General features: G+C 44.4%; 1 protein-coding gene across 1 annotated transcript in view; it reads left to right on the top strand.

The window, feature by feature from the left end:
* NOP53 (NOP53 ribosome biogenesis factor) overlaps nucleotides 1-15,928 on the top strand; it is a 33,562-nt gene extending 17,634 nt beyond the window's left edge. Inside the window, exons 7-13 of the mRNA XM_068123755.2 lie at nucleotides 3,522-3,626; nucleotides 11,178-11,333; nucleotides 13,119-13,294; nucleotides 13,422-13,488; nucleotides 14,185-14,261; nucleotides 14,397-14,453; nucleotides 15,138-15,928. Coding sequence (XP_067979856.2) covers nucleotides 3,522-3,626; nucleotides 11,178-11,333; nucleotides 13,119-13,294; nucleotides 13,422-13,488; nucleotides 14,185-14,261; nucleotides 14,397-14,453; nucleotides 15,138-15,144 — 645 coding nt within the window. The 3' untranslated portion in view covers nucleotides 15,145-15,928. The remainder of the gene's footprint in view (nucleotides 1-3,521; nucleotides 3,627-11,177; nucleotides 11,334-13,118; nucleotides 13,295-13,421; nucleotides 13,489-14,184; nucleotides 14,262-14,396; nucleotides 14,454-15,137) is intronic.
* Nucleotides 15,929-16,291: the final 363 nt, after the last annotated feature.

Raw genomic sequence — 16,291 nt, 5'->3', positions numbered from 1 at the left:
CATTCATCAGACATAACCCACCTTGATTTTTTTCTGTGGGGGTTTGTCAAATATTTTGGCTACAACACCAGGGTGGCAAACCTGCAGGATCTTTGTTCTTGGATCACAGCTGCATGCGCGCTGATGGATGCAAACATGCTGAGCCCAACATGACAAGAACTCATGTGCCGCCTTGATTCTTTGTGCTTGACCAATGGAGCTCACATTGAAGTGTATTGATGGTGCACAGAAAACGTAGTTTCTGTCTATATAAATAAAGGTGTGTGTGTGTGTGTGTGTGTGTGTGTGTGTGTGTGTGTGTGTGTGTGTGTGTGTGTGTGTGTGTGTGTGTGTGTGTGTGTGTGTGTGTGTGTGTGTGTGTGTGTGTGTGTGTGTGTGTGTGTGTGTGTGTGTGTGTGTGTGTGTGTGTGTGTGTCTGGATGTCCACTTATATCTCAAGAACTACACATCGGAGAAAAGTTTTAGACACAGATTCGGAATCAGCATAAAATTCCGGTGGTTATAGGCTACTTTTTATTTTAATATCAATGGTTTAAAAAACCGGGCCAGCTGCAATTCCATGGTGTAGTTTGTGGCGGCACTATTGCCCCTTTCCGATCCCATGACGCATTGCGGTTCCGATTCGCGATAAGGTCTATGCGCTATCACCGACACTTTTCCACCTTTTCCATACCTTTTAATCAGATTTACCTTATCGTCCATCGTAACCACATTACGCTTGGAAGCACTAGCATTATCCTTCTTCGGACCCATGGCTAACACACACAGTAAAGGAATACTGTACGTCGCCTCTGTTTTGAATGAGAATCAGCAGTTGCGCGTACGTACAGTATACTGTACGTACATATTTATATATTTTTAATGTGCTTTTTATTGTATTTTAAATTGCTTTTTTGCTTCTTTTATTGTTAATTTATGTACTATTTTATTTATTTTAAATATATTTTTAAGGAAAACATGTTTTCACGTCCGTAGGAGTGACGTAATGTCGCACATAATGACGTTCGCTGCCCGGTCATGAAAGAAATTATGATTCTCTTGACAAAGTGACATGAAGATCAGGCAGTAAACCTCCCAACTGAGTTCCTCAACAGTCGTCAGCCTCAAGGACTCCCAACACACAGGTTGATTCTCAAGGTGGGAGCACCAATCATGCTTCTAAGGAATCTTGATCCACCAAAGCTGTGTAATGGAACACGATTGACAATCCAGCAAATGATGCCGCATGTCCTAGACGCAACCATCCTCTCAGGACAATACAGAGGAGAGAAAGTATTCATTCCAAGGATACCACTTATTCCACCTGACCTTCCATTCTCCTTCAAGAGGATTCAGTTCCCCATCAGGCTATGTTTTGCAATGTCCATCAACAGGGCGCAGGGGCAATCAATGAAGGTTGTAGGCCTGAACTTCACAGAACAAGTGTTTGTACGTGGGCTGCTCGAGGGTTGGAAAACCAAGCAATCTTTATGTCTTGGCACCAAGTAAGAAAACCAGAAATGTTGTATACCCAGAGGTTTTGAGAAATTGAAAATTGAAAAAACGTCATGTAGGAAATGTACTGTGATATTGCTCTAAAATATACATGTTCTTTTCATCATATATTTGTATTATTCTTATTCAACCCAGGCGAAGCCGGGTACCTCAGCTGGTATCATATAAATCAAAGGGTATCGTTGTATCATTTGTGGTTCTAACTACAGACTTGGCATTTAATATGGAATATTTTTTTTGTGGGGGTGAACTTACTTTTCAAGATGTCTTAGAACCAAAAGTTCATTGGAATTATGTTGAAATTATTCTAGATTTTGTTAATGTGACCTTTAAAAGAAACAAAAACCACATGAGACATTTTGAAACAAATAAATTGATCCTTGAAAGTGATGTAAACTGATATCGAACTCAATTCATGGACAGTACAGTACTGTGTTAAACTTCTGCACGTTTTCCAGAAGTATCTCTTTATTTTGCACATTAGCCAAATTTTCTTTTTAAGAAAAACAAAAGATAAATTACGACTGGGATTACGGACAGTAAAATTACAGTTCAGTACTTCGTGTAACCCCCACGAGCATTCAGGAGAGCACGTACACGTTGAGCCATGCTGTTCACGAGATTTGCCAAGGTTTGGACAGGAATCGCTTGCCATGCAGTGACAATAGTCTGCTGCAATTCACGCACAGAGGTCGGCTGCTGGTCCAAGTGGTCGATTTGACGCGTTAATTCTGCCCACAAGTTCTCTATCGGATTCATATCCGGGGACATGGCAGGCCACTCCATATGCTCTACACCACGGTCAGCAAGAAAGTGTTGGATCATGCGAGCACGATGAGGCCGTGCATTGTCATCTTGGAAGACAAAGTTTCCTCGAAAGGCTGCACGAGCAAATGGAAGCTGTTTCTTCCAGAATGGCCCTGTACTTGAACTGGTTCAGGTTTCCATTCAGAACAACCAGGTCAGTTTTGCCCCCTGCATGAAAAGCAGCCCAAACGGTCACCCCACCACCTCCAGCTTGGACTCTTGGCACTATACAATCTTCGTTGTAGGCTTCATGCACTTGTCTGCGCACTCGGACATGGCCATCTTGACGATGGACCAGAAATCTAGACTCGTTACTGAAGATCACGTGATTCCAGTGTCCTGGCTGCCATTGACGGTGCTCTCTGGCCCACTGCAATCGGCGCTGGCGGTGTTGTCTGGTCAGGCGTGGCTTTCTCAGGGGACGCCTGGCACGATAGCCTGCTTGAACCAGTCGTTGGTTGACTAGCCTTCTGGATACAGGCACATTTGTCAGTTGCTGCCACTCAGCCCTAAGCCGATTAGCTGACTTGGTACGGCCATTGCGGACTAACCGGTGCAGCTGGCGATCATCCCTCCTTGTGGTTCTGCGGGGACGTCCTGGCCTCGGTATTGGAGTAGGGACACCCCTCTGAGCATTTCGTTTCAGGATCTTTGACACCTGACCTTGAGTGATGCCATACTGCCGAGCAATAGCACGCTGTTTCATGCCGTAATTTCGTAAAGCCACCACTCCATGACAAACAGCATTGTCGAGTTGACGGACCATCTCCAGAGGAAGCGGCAATAACTTTTGGAGACGTGCAGCAGATGTTTTCCACTAATACAGAATGCAACAACCCCTTGTATACCCGACTGTGAAGCCAATCATAAAATGCACCTGTCCGTACATTTTGCCACGCCACCTGTGATATAATCCTGTTGTTGACTTCTTGCTGCGACAGACAATCAGTGACATGGTTCTTTTAACAAATAAAACATCCAAAGTGTAAAAGAAACTCACCAGATTGATATACTGAGTTAAGAAAGTAAACCCAAGTCAAGAAAAAATATATATTCCATATTAAATGCCAAGTCTGTATATTAACAAAGTTGTCCGGGTCTTTCTGAAACACCCTATATTGTATGGGAGCTTTTACTGCATTCAGACCCGCGGCACAGTTGGTTATATATTGTAGGGCTCTGACTTCAGCTCATAAAATTTCATTAACCCGTTCTTACAGGAGGTATTGCGTGAGGCCCACTTAATAGAGGTGAAGAAGCTTGAGGAAGAGCAGAAATTACAGAAGCAGGTGCAGTTGCCACCAAGGGAGCTACGTGCCACAGAGGTGAGAGAAAATACGTACTTTATTGTCATCCTAGAGTTGTGCTTGTTGAGAAGGCCCTTGAAGGTTGAGAAGGCGTCTTGTTGAGAAGAAGCCCCTGTCTTGCACACATTATTTTGGGGCAGATTTCAACGTCTGAGTTTTACAATGTTATGATTTGCTGGAGGCCTCCCCTGACTGTGCTTACCAAATATAGATTCATGGAAGAGTGGGGTGATTATGGTAAAATATACCACAGTGACAATGGGGGCAGTGAGGCCTCACTTGGAAATGAGCGGAGGGAGCTAGGAGAGGCACTAATATTTCTGTGATCCAGGAACAACAGGCCTTCTGTTTCGGCTTATACCAACTGTTTGAGAGCCTTACATCCCACAAATTCCAGCAGAGACTGATGTGGTGCTGGTACCCAAGTCCATAGGGAAGAGCAGTACTGTCTTAAAGTTCAACGGTGTAAATTTTCACTTTGTGTTCACACACTGGAAGATTGTTTAAATGGAGTATCCCGATTCTGTGCAAGCAGAATGAAAATGAATTGTGCACCCATTATTTGTACAAAATTAATTGTGCACCTGCACCCGGTAATAATAGAGATTTAAAACATTTTAAATGCATGTGATTGGGATTAGAAAAAAAAGTTTTCCCTTTTCAAAAACTATTCCAACGACATCATGAAACTCTTCCCTGCAAGGAAATGTTTGTAACATTGCCTGGAAATACATATACATTGTTGATTGTCCGAGGGAGGGAAACATTTTGATCCCCTTTGTAAATATTCATGTACATACGATGCACCAGCATGGCATTATATATGTACATTTCTATCAATACTAGTACATCCACTCCCTACAGGAGCGGCAGGAAGGATGATGTTATTATCCTCTTTGGGGTATGTAGATTCTGTAGATCTGGAACTTGGAGATGCAGGCCCGAGTAGATCTGGAATCGGTCTCAACAACATTGGTTTCCTCCCATTTAGTTTAGTGTTAAACAGCAGTCGTGAGTGTTTAAAAAGGTAATCGTACGTGTTTGTGGTTTATAATATTTTTACTTCTGGTAGGTGTCCCACTATAAGCTATTTATACACGGTAATACAGCGTTTGTCCAAGGAGGAAAATCCCCTTATACAGGGGATATTATTCGTGTTAATTTTGTTTTGTAATAACATTAATATTATGCTATTATCATTGGTGTTGTTATTACCCTGCACACGCTAAGCGAAAAACGGTGTTGAGCAATTGGTTAATGTCCGTCCATCTGTCTATTTGTCCATCTTATCACTTTATGATCGGGGAACAACTTATTTAAGTTTAAAGTTGCGTTTTGAACACAAATAGGAAACCAAACCTGTAGTTTTACCATACCTTGGCTCTAAATTCTTCCCGATTGTTCATGCGCAGAGGAGTGAGATATTTTTACTCCGTCTGCCGGCAGTCAAACAAAATTGAAAGTCATTCCAAACAGGAAACTTACTGTTTTTACGGATGTTATAAATGATGTAAACTTCAGGCAGGAAGAAAATATGTAACGTGTTAAATAGGGTGGTGCCATTGATACTGCGGAAAATGCCGGTCAAACCCAGAATTAATTTATTTATACGACTTTTACAATCTTTATTTTATTTTAAATTAATTATATACTTGAAGACTGTGGAACACAAATTCTGTCATGATACTTCCAAAAACCTCCAGTTTTGCAGTACAGTAAGTACTTCAAATTAAACAAGACGAAAAAGACATAAAATGTCATAGTTCCCGTGGTTTTAGTAATTTTACAATACGAAGTTGAAGGCCATAAGTCGGCCATCTTGGGTCTGATCTTTAAGAAATGATGTGCATATGTAAACTATCATTCATTATCTGTGTGCCAAGTTTAAACAACATCGGTAAATGCATGTCTGAGAAATGGTTGAGGACTTGTTCAATACCGAGTTTTATTTTACAACTAAAATGGCCACCAGTCTAGCAGTCAGCCATCTTTAATCAGACCACAAAATAAAGTGAGGTGCATGTGTATGCCATCATGTACTGTGCTTTTGCCAAATCTGAACGAAATCGGAGCATGTATCTTCAGTAAATGGTTGAGGATATGTTTAAGTAACAAAATGGCCGCCAGTAGGACAGCTTGGATCTGATCTCGAAAGAAAATGACGTGCATATGTAATCCATCATTCGTTATCTGTGTGCCAAGTTTGAACATCAGTAAATGCATGTCCAGGAAATGGTTGAGGATGTGTTCAACATCGGGTGTTTTACAACTACAGTGGCCGCTAGTCGGCCATCTTTGATCGCATTGCGAAATAAAATGATGTGCATATGTATACAATCGTGTGTTGTCTTTATGCCAAGTATGAACAAAATTGGTCCATACATCTCTGAGACACACACACACACACACACACACACACACACACACACACACACACACACACACACACACACACACACACACGACCCAATCCATAAGCCCCCACTTCGGACCAAGTCCAACGGTGGCTAATAAAGGTTCAATGGGGTCTTGTATAGGGGTGGTGTTCTGGACTACTTCACAAGCACTAAACTTTCATGAATTCTTTTTTAATGATCGTTAAAATCATTATTTCCCAGTGTGTACCCTGGTCAGAATAGGTACACCGTATCCCTGCGTGTCGTAAGAGACGACTAAGAGGGTTGACGTCAGGAAGGGCATCCGGCCATAAAAACATTGCCTCAAAAAGAGAACCATGACAATTCCAACTACATGTGGGGCAGGGTACAGCCCGAAGTGGAGATCGGTTTCTGAGGTTTGGGACATGGAATGTAGGGACAATGACAGGGAGATCAGGAGAAAAGGTGGAAGTATTGGTCAGAAGAAGAGTGGACATATGTTGTGTGCAAGAGACGAGATGGAAGGGAAGTGGTGTGAGAATGGTGAAGGGTAGGCAGGGACAGAAATACAAGTTTGTGTGGCAAGGGTGCCCGGAGGGCGTGAATGGTGTTGGTGTCCTGTTTTCTGAGGAGTTTGGAGACGGTGTGGTGAGTGTGACTAGAGTGAGTGATAGGTTGATGATGGTGAAAATGATGATTGGAAAGCTCTTGGTGAACGTCATCTCGGGATATGCTCCGCAGGTTGGTCGAAGCAATGAAGAGAAGGACAAGTTTTGGTGTGCGATAGAGAAGCTGATGGAAAACGTGAAAGATGAGGAAGTTGTGGTGGGAGGAGACCAGAATGGACATGTGGGAAGGAGTATGGATGGTTTTGAGGGAGTTCATGGGGGTTATGGATATGGTGTGAGAAATGGAGAAGGTGAAAGGATTTTGGAGTTTGCTGATGGAGCTGATTTGTTGATTTGTAATACTCAGTTCCAGAAAGAGGATAATAAGCTTGTTACATACATGTCAGGTGGGTCGACGACAACCGTTGACTACCTGATGGTGCGTAGGCGAGATAGGGGGCACCTCCGGGACACAAAGGTGATCCCGGGGGAGGAGGCTGTTTCACAGCACCACTTGGTTGTCTGCGACATAAGGGTGAAAAGTGCGAGGAGAGCTCGGCGGGTGAAGTACCAACCAAGAATGAAGGTGTGGAGGTTGAAAGAGGTGACAGTGAGGGAGGCATTAAAAGAGAGGCTGAGTAGGGTAGAGGGTGATGTGGTTGAGCTTGAAAGTGGTTGGATGTCAATGAAAGCTAGTCTGTTGGGAGCCGTTGGTGAGGTATGTGGATGGACAAAAGGACCACCGAGGCACTCGGAAACATGGTGGTGGGATGACGAAGTTGGAAAGAGGATTGACGAGAAGAGGAAGAAGTTCAAGGAGTGGCAGAAGGCGAAGGGTACAGGAGCAGAAACAGCAGTGCATGAAAGTTATAAGGCAGCCAGGAAGGCTGCAAAGAAAGAGGTAGCAAAGGCGCAGGAAGCATGTTGGAAAATGTTCGGAGAACGCTTGGATTCGGAAGAGGGTCAGAAAGCAGTATTCAGGATTGCAAAGCACATAGCGAAAGAGAGGTGTGATGTGATGGGGGTGAGTTGCTTGAAGGATGAAGTGGGACAAATCGTTGTCGACCCAGATGGAATTAAAGGAAGATGGAAAAGATATATGGAAATGCTGTTGAATACAGAGAATGAATGGGATGGCAACATAGAGAGTAACCCAGTTTTAGGACCGGCAGAGAAGATAACTGAGAAGGAAGTTGAGGAAGCGATAAAAGCAATGAAGAGTGGAAAAGCGGGAGGGCCGACGGGAGTTGTGGGAGATATGTTGAAGGCAGCAGGAAGTTGGGGTGTGAAGAGAATGACAGAGATCTGTAATCTGGTGGTGAAAGAAGGCCGCATTCCAGTGGATTGGGAACTGAGTACCCTCGTCCCTCTATACAAGGGGAAAGGTGACCCTCTGGAGTGTGGCTCGTACCGAGCGATAAAGGTATTGGAGCATGGAATGAAGGTATTGGAAAGGGTGTTGGAGAGGAGGATAAGGAAGAAAGTGAAGATCGACGAAATGCAGTTTGGATTTATGCCAGGAAGAGGAACGACAGATGCGCTTTTCATTGTGAGGCAGTTGCAGGAGAAGTACATGGAGAAGAGGAAGAAGTTGTTTTTTGGGTTTGTTGATCTGGAGAAAGCATTCGATAGGGTTCCACGCAAAGTATTGACATGGGCATTGAGGAAGTTAGGAGTGGAGGAATGGTTGATCAGAGTAATATAATGATGGCAATGTACAAAAGCACGTGCACAGCTGTAAGGACGAAGGACGGGAACAGTGGTGAGTTTGAGGTGAAGGTGGGAGTGCAGCATGGGTCGGTACTAAGTCCACTACTATTTGTAGCTGTGATGGAGGTGCTGGCTCAGAACGTAAAGGAGGGTTTACCGTGGGAGTTGTTGTATGCAGATGATCTGGTGTTGATTGCGGAAAGTATGGATGGACTGAAGGAAAAGATGAACAAGTGGAAGGAATGTATGGAGACGAAAGGTCTGAAGGTGAATATCGGAAAGACGAAGGTGATGGCAAGTGGTAAAGAACTGGGAAGTGGCCGTGTGCTGTGTGCAGGAAGGGTGTCGGAGTGAACTCCATTCAATGTACAACGTGCGCTGAGTGGGTTCATCAAAAATGTAGTGGTCTGAGAGGGTCATTTACCAGTGTGGCAGCTACATTCAAATGTAAGGTGTGCACAGAGGGAGCTGCAGATGGAGGAAATGTTGAGTTGGATCTTGGAGACGGCATGAAGCTGGAAGGTGTGAAAACATTTTGCTACCTCGGAGACATGCTGAATGGAGAAGGTGGATCAGACTCGGCAACGGTTGCTCGAGTGAGATGTGCATGGAAGAAGTTTCGGGAACTGAGTGGCGTGCTGATGAGGAGGAGAGTGTCGCTGAAGCTGAAGGGAAAGGTGTATGCTGCATGTGTGAAGTGTTGTGATTTATGGGAGCGAGACATGGGTAATGAACGTAGAGCAGCAACGAAGGCTGGAAAGGGTGGAAATGCGAATGGTTCGATGGATGTGCGGAGTATCGTTGAGAGAGAGGAAGACAAATGATGAATTGCGAAAGATGATGGGAATATTGCCTGTGATTGATGCTGTGAAGAGGAACAGGCTGAGATGGTTTGGTCATGTGTTGAGGAAGGATGAAAGTGACTGGTTGAGAAGAGTGATGGAAATTGATGTAGAAGGAAGTAGAGGACGGGGAAGACCGAGAAAGACTTGGCTAAAGATGGTGGAAGAAGAAATGCGGGCAAGGGGGTTAACAAGGAGAGATGCAGAAAATAGGGCAAAATGGAGAAGATTGTCATGGGGACCGCAAGGCTAACCCCCGCTCCAGCAGGGAAAATGGCCTTAAAATGCATGTTGTTGTTGTTGTTAAAATCATTATCTATCTATAATTCCAGTAATCTCTGTATGTGTGTTTGTTTGTTTGTTTGTTTGTTTGTCTGTGACCGCTGTTTCTCGACAACCACGGGTCCGATATACTTTAAACTTGCCAGGTATATTGCTGGGGACCCGAGGATGTGCCTTTTCAAGGTTTCATATTAATCGGACAATTACTTACCGAGCTATGTCCAAAAAACGATTCAACCAATCAGAGAGCAGCGAGCTATCGCGTGTGCCGAACGTGGCGAACACACTCTGCCTCGGACGGCACATTTGAGAGCGTATTCATTTATTTCACGTTGGCAAACTATGTTGCCGCTATGTTGGCGTTAAACTATGTTTTAAAACTAATTAAAACCATTTCATGTAAATAGAGGGGGGGGGGGGGGGGGATTGTCACTGTACTCGCAAGCCGTTCGCCGTTCGCTTTGGCGTTGCGAATGGACCAAAACATTTCATGGACCAAACCATTTCATGTAAAGCGTTCGCCGTTCGCTTTGGCGTTGCGAATGGACCAAAACATTTCATGGACCAAACCATTTCATGTAAATAGAGGGGGGGGGGGGGGATTGTCACCGTACTCGCACCCACGTACCCACGTACCCACGTACGGGCATTGCACCCACGTACGGGCATGCCCTAGTCTATCTATAATTCCAGCAATCTCTGTGTGTGTGTGTGTCTGTGTGTGTGTTTGTTTGTTTGTCTGTGACCGCTGTTTCTCGACAACCACGGGTCCGATATACTTTAAACTTGCCAGGTATATTGCTGGGGACCCGAGGATGTGCCATTTCAAGGTTTCATATTAATCGGACAAGTAGTTACCGAGCTATGTCCAAAAAACGATTCAACCAATCAGAGAGCAGCGAGCTATCACGTGTGCCGAACGTGCCGAACAGACTCTGCCTCGGACGGCACATTTGAGAGCGTATTCATTTATTTCACGTTGGCAAACTATGTTGGCGTTAAACTATGTTTTAAAACTAATTAAAACTAATTTGCGATTCTTTCGCTTTCCTGCGCGTTTGTGCACGCTATGGCGATTTCTTTACCAAACTCCGCAAGCCGTTCGCTTTGGACCAAACCATTTCATGTAAATAGAGGGGGGGGGATTGTCACCGTACTCGCAAGCCGTTCGCTTTGGACCAAACCATTTCATGTAAATAGAGGGGGGGGATTGTCACCGTACTCGCAAGCCGTTCGCTTTGGACCAAACCATTTCATGTAAATAGAGGGGGGGGGATATAATTTTAGATATATATATAGTACGGGCATGCCCTAGTTTCATTAAAATTGAAGTAACACTGCGTGAGGTATCATGTTTTAAGAACTCTTTCATAACTTTTGTTATTGGAAGCGCCATTGGAAAAATGCCACGATTAGCTATCTTGATGTGGATATGCAGTACACCTTATCATGGATTTCACCCAAGGTGGGAAACACCCTTTGGCAGGTGGTGAAATTAAGTTGCTACAACCTCCATTGTGTGATCCTTAGTCCTCCTGTCAAGTTTGGTTGAGATTGGATAAGTAATGACCGCATGGATCGCGGTCAGACAGACAGACCAACAGACACCAAACTGCGTATTTTAGTATGATGATTGATAATGCCCTCCATGTTTTGTCCCCTCCACCATGCTCCTCTTCCACAATTACTCTCATTAACTTTCCCTGTCTCACACACTCATCTTGCACTCTCCTCTCCTCCACTCACCAGGAATCCCATCATATGGAGATTATTGAAGGACTTGTCGAAGAGTCCGATGAGGAAAAGCCTGCCGAGGAGGTGCTGGAAGTGGTTACACATTCTGTTAGTAGAGACGACAAGAAGTCGAAGCAGCAGCGACGGAAGGAGAGCGAGATAAAGGCTGGGGTGAGTGAAGGTGATGAGAGCTCGTGCGTCGTGCTTGGTGAGAGCCAATGGTTGTTGATGGAGATGCAGAGCGACAGTGGTGGAAAGTAAAGGGAAAGACCATCGTGCACCTTCTCACTTTTTTATTGAAGTTTGGTCACCAACTTGAAGCAAGCACTTTCATGAAGTTTGATTTGGGAATATGACAAAATATAAAACAAGCAGCAGAGATTATTGTGGTGAATAAACAATGCTGGGAAATCTGCTTTGGCTGACAGCAACGTTTTACTTTGTACTAATAATATCCAGTGATTAAAAATATTCCTTCCAATACGCTCACAATTTCTTCCTGCCCGATGATGAGCTATCCTTGCGCTCTGAGCCTCCCTCAAAGATGGGTCAGGTTGTGGTGAGAGCCAGGACACCTGGGGAGAGAATAGGCCGAGTGGGCCTAAAACTCTCTGGTTTGAGGGCAGGAGGTGAAGCGTCGTAATCTGTGTTGATTTTGTCAGCCATGTTTGATGGCTGTTCTGGACGAGGATTTCCTGTGGTAATTTAGTATGAGCTGATGTCTGATTGGATGGTGCTGAAGTGCACTTACTTGAGCTGTCTGAGTTTGAATCATGTCCCGACTGTAAAATGTCGGATCGGTGCTTCACAGGTAGCACGTTTCATCACAATGTTTGCCGTCCCTCGGATAGATGCTAAGCTGGATGTCCTACCTCCATGCACTAGTTTGTGGATGTTAAAAGTTACCATTTTTTTGTTAGGAACAGGTGAGTTACAGCCGGCACCCTGAACAAATTGTGAATTACTGTCAACTTAAGTCTAATGCCAGGCCAGGTGAACCCAAGGTGGGAATAATCGAGGTGTTGGTTGCAGTAGTTGTACATTCTAACATGTTGACATATAAATGTTACATGCGGGTTCCTTGCCTGATGCTCGGCATTTGAAAGGATAGAGCACGGGCAAACAATGCTGGAATGGCAATGGCAAACCACCGATAAAGACCCTTGCCAGGAAAGTGCTTCGGCAGCGCCGACTCTCTGCAAAGAGTATGCTACATCAAAAACGATAATTTATTGTGCCCACCATTATCAATCCGCAGGTGTGTTTTGCTAAATGAATTGTCAACGCAAATGTCGAGCCATTAGAGATGTACTACTTGGATGTAGCAGGGTGTTTGGACATGAGCACGGAAGCGATCAGGTCCAGCAGCAAATATTTTGAAAAACTACATTTAATCCATGAGTATCAGCAAACATCCACTGAAGGGGAGCGAAAAAAACGTCAATAAATAGGGTCTGCCCATAAACATGTGGCGTGATATCTTACTTTTTTCTCAATGATGTTAGGGTTGGGGGCCGGGGATGGGTGGGGGTGGAACAATTTTTGACTCTCGTACATGAATGAATGAATGATCGTTTTAAGGCCATTTTCCCCGCTAGAGTGGGGGTTAGCCTTGCGGGCCCCATGACAATCATGGTTCCCTGTTTGAGGCAATGTTTTTTTTTTATGGCCGGATGCCCTTCTTGACGCCAACCCTTGGTCGCCTCTTACGATGCGCAGGGATACGGTGTACCTATTCTAAATCGGGGTACACACCGTGATCATTCATCCCAGCAAGCTGGTACTCAATTTGCCTACCTCGGAAGGATGACGGGCTGAGTCAACCCCCCTGGCGTTAATTCAGCAATCGACCGGGATTCAAACTCAGGATCCTAGGATCCCAAGCCGGCACCCTAACCGCTAAGCCAACACCGCCATCTCGTACATGAAGGTGTGTATTCCCGTCTGTGCGTGCAGTTGCGGAAACGTGCGGACGAGCGTACTGTCCTTTTGCGGAAGCAGGACCTGTTCCGGCTGCGTGCGGTGCGGAAAGAGGTTGATGCTGTTTTGCTCAACCGCACCATACTCAGGCAGCGGCGTCGTCTCAAACGTCTCCAACAAGTTGATAAACCTCGGCGGTTGGGACCATTCCTGTGAGTTGGGTGTGTGAAAACGGGCTTATTGAAGGGTTACGGTAGGGTGGTTTTGTCTTGTGCTCGGATGTCATATTCTTGTTCCACCTGTGAAGATGCCAATTTATTTAAAGTTTGGTTTTTTCAGGTTTGAGGAACCATATATCGATGTGAAACTCACCTCTGAGTTAAGTGGCTCTTTACGGGAATTTAAGGTAAGACTTGCAAATTTTCTACCGAGTGCCAATGTACTTGGTACTTTTTACTCGAGCCAATGTACTTGGTTAACCACAACCCTTTTCTCTCTGCACTTTTGGTACCTTTTACCTATTTATCTCCACAATACTTTCTGGGTATTGGTGTGGGGCTTAATTTGACAATGCTGAGATAATATGCAAAAACTCAATTTTCACTGGGAAAGCACAAAGTTGTCACATGTACGCTTGATCACTGGCTGATGTTTCTTCTTTCGAATTTAGAACAATGGTGTGGGGTAGCAACATTGGCTGAGGGCATGCTGTGCTGCTGATGCAATGTTCTCTCTAGGTTAGAGCAGGAATTTGTAATTTGTTCAGGGTGACAGCGATAGCTCGCCTATTCTTCGCGAAGGACACTGTGGGATCTTTCACGTCTACCAACCAATGCCAGCGGATGGGACTCCTGGTTCAACATCCACCCAAGGGACGGCACACACATTGAATCACCTTGCCTGTGAAACACCGGGATGACAGTTTATAGCTGGGGCGGGATTTGAACCCAGGCTAGACAGCTTAGAGACGAGTGTGTGTACCTCCAGGCCATCCTGTCAGCCCTACTAGTGATGTTTGATTTTATTTTTTTTCCCCCTGTGCCCAGGTGGTATCTCTTCCTTTTGCAAGTCTATGTTTCTTCCACCCTCTGACTCCCCATAGCCTGAGGGAAACCTTCTCAAAGACCGCTTCAGAAGTTTTCAAAGGAGAAGCCTCATTGAACCACGGCATAGAGCAAAGTAAGTCGGTTTTCTAAGTATTTGAACGGCATCTCCATTCAATGCTTTGGTTAAATGGTTGTTTTGGAGCTGTCAATTGGACATGGTTCCATGGATGAAAGATGTGAGCTGATCTCCATGTGCAATGCATTGCAGGGTAACCCGGAAGCACAAGGTGAAGTTCCAAGAGAAGAGGGCTTTCCGTGAGATAACGTAAGTAATCTGTCTTTTGGAAGAGTTGGGGGAGGGGGTAATAATATTGACGTGTTACGAGGGACTACTTTATCTGCATGTCCATCATGAAGGTAAGTATTGTCTGATGTGACCAATAAGGAAAATGGTGGTGGTTAACCAGACAAAAATTAAGTACATCTATATGTACACCAACCAATTTCTTCAGTCTGTTGAATCATTCCTGCACCCAGGGCTTCAAGGTGTCTGTTCACCACCGTCTCAGATCATCCTCCAGCCCATAATCATTTATACCCTCATTAACTACCCCTCACCCCCTCACCTTTGTATTATCCTTCATCATTCCAGTGTTCGTCTTTCCAGCTCGCTCTTGCGTGAGCCTCAACTTGACACATAAAAAGTAAAAGTACTGCTTTCATTCTACCTGCTGTGAACATGTACCTGACAATTAGAGACGTTGCATTAATTCACAGGTATAAAAAAAAACTTCTAAAAAGCAATTCAGGGGTTCATTCATGATTTGCAACCTGGACTGTCACTTGAACTGCTCAAGTTGTTTTGTACATTCAAATGCTCGGATGAGGGTTGTCTCCTGTCAGCTGACTTTTGGTTTGGATGAGAACTTGGCTTTGTCTTCATTTTGTTTGCAGAAAATAATCCCAATACCTCGACACTGCCCCCCTCGCCCGTCTGTCTCTGTTTCAGATTGTGATGCCCTGGTCGTGATATCAAGCACAGCTTCATTCCAGATTGGATCGGAAAGGAGTTGCTTTGTCGTGATTATCCCTGAAAAAGCAATGTATTGTATCAATTAAAACGAGTTTTATTACAAGGCTGTTTCCCCCATGGATTTGTGCTGGATTTATGCATAAAGCAGTTTACCAGTGCAGATTGAACAAGCTAGCGTATCATAGATAGCCTTGCTGAGGTGTTCGTCTCAGTGAACCCTTTTACACAAGCTAGAGTATGACTCCCAGTGAATAAAAACAAGTGAATGTGTTTTAAATGCAAAATTTAAATTTCTCTTAATGAAATTACAAAGCTGTAATTGAGCGCCTTATAGATGACAGTAGATCTGGGTATATACCAATCCTGAAAAACATGGCTAATAACAGCTTCCAGGTTTACAGTGTTAATTGAATCCATAAGCAGATTTGTATGCATACCGATTACAACAGCTGCACACAACGCATTACCCATACGTACACCACTTGTATGTATATTCCTTGCTACAAAAAAAACACTTTTCCTTCCATTGATGTGTAATGAAGGGAACTAGGAACGTCTCCATACGGTCCATTTGATTTATTTGTGTTGGACCATTTCTTATGGGCTTCTGAAAGGAACTTCAACGGATTCTCAGTGGTGGGTGATGTCTGGTTAAAGCAGCATATCCTGCACAGAAACTTCACTCTTGCAAGACAACCTAGAGATGAAGCCATAGCTGACTTGTTTCATGTATTTGTAAATTAAAAGCAATATTTGGCACAAGACAATGATTCATTTTGCGTTGACTACACCTGCATGGCTTTTTTTCTTTTTTTTGGATACATAGTCAAGGCTCGTGGAAGAGCTGGAGTTAGTATTAGTACACAATGGATCAGGATGCAATGAACAGCACATAGAGGGGGATGGGAGGGGGGACACCAACAGTAGAGTTTAAGGCCAAGACGGAGGTGGACAAAATGGGTGTGGGGAGTAATGAATGAGTGGCAGGTGGGGATGCATGGGGTGGACAAGATGGATACAGAACAAAATTGGAAATGTGGCTGAGGGGAAGGGTAGGAGATCATGCTTTTGGATTGGAGACGATCTGACCTGGAGGGAAGAATGGTGGTGGACAACTGTCTTGAAGACCT

This window comes from Myxine glutinosa, chromosome 1, assembly GCF_964187855.1.
Source record: "Myxine glutinosa chromosome 1, kmMyxGlut1.1, whole genome shotgun sequence".
NCBI lineage: Eukaryota > Metazoa > Chordata > Myxini > Myxiniformes > Myxinidae > Myxine > Myxine glutinosa.
This window is presented reverse-complemented; position numbering and strand designations above follow the sequence as displayed.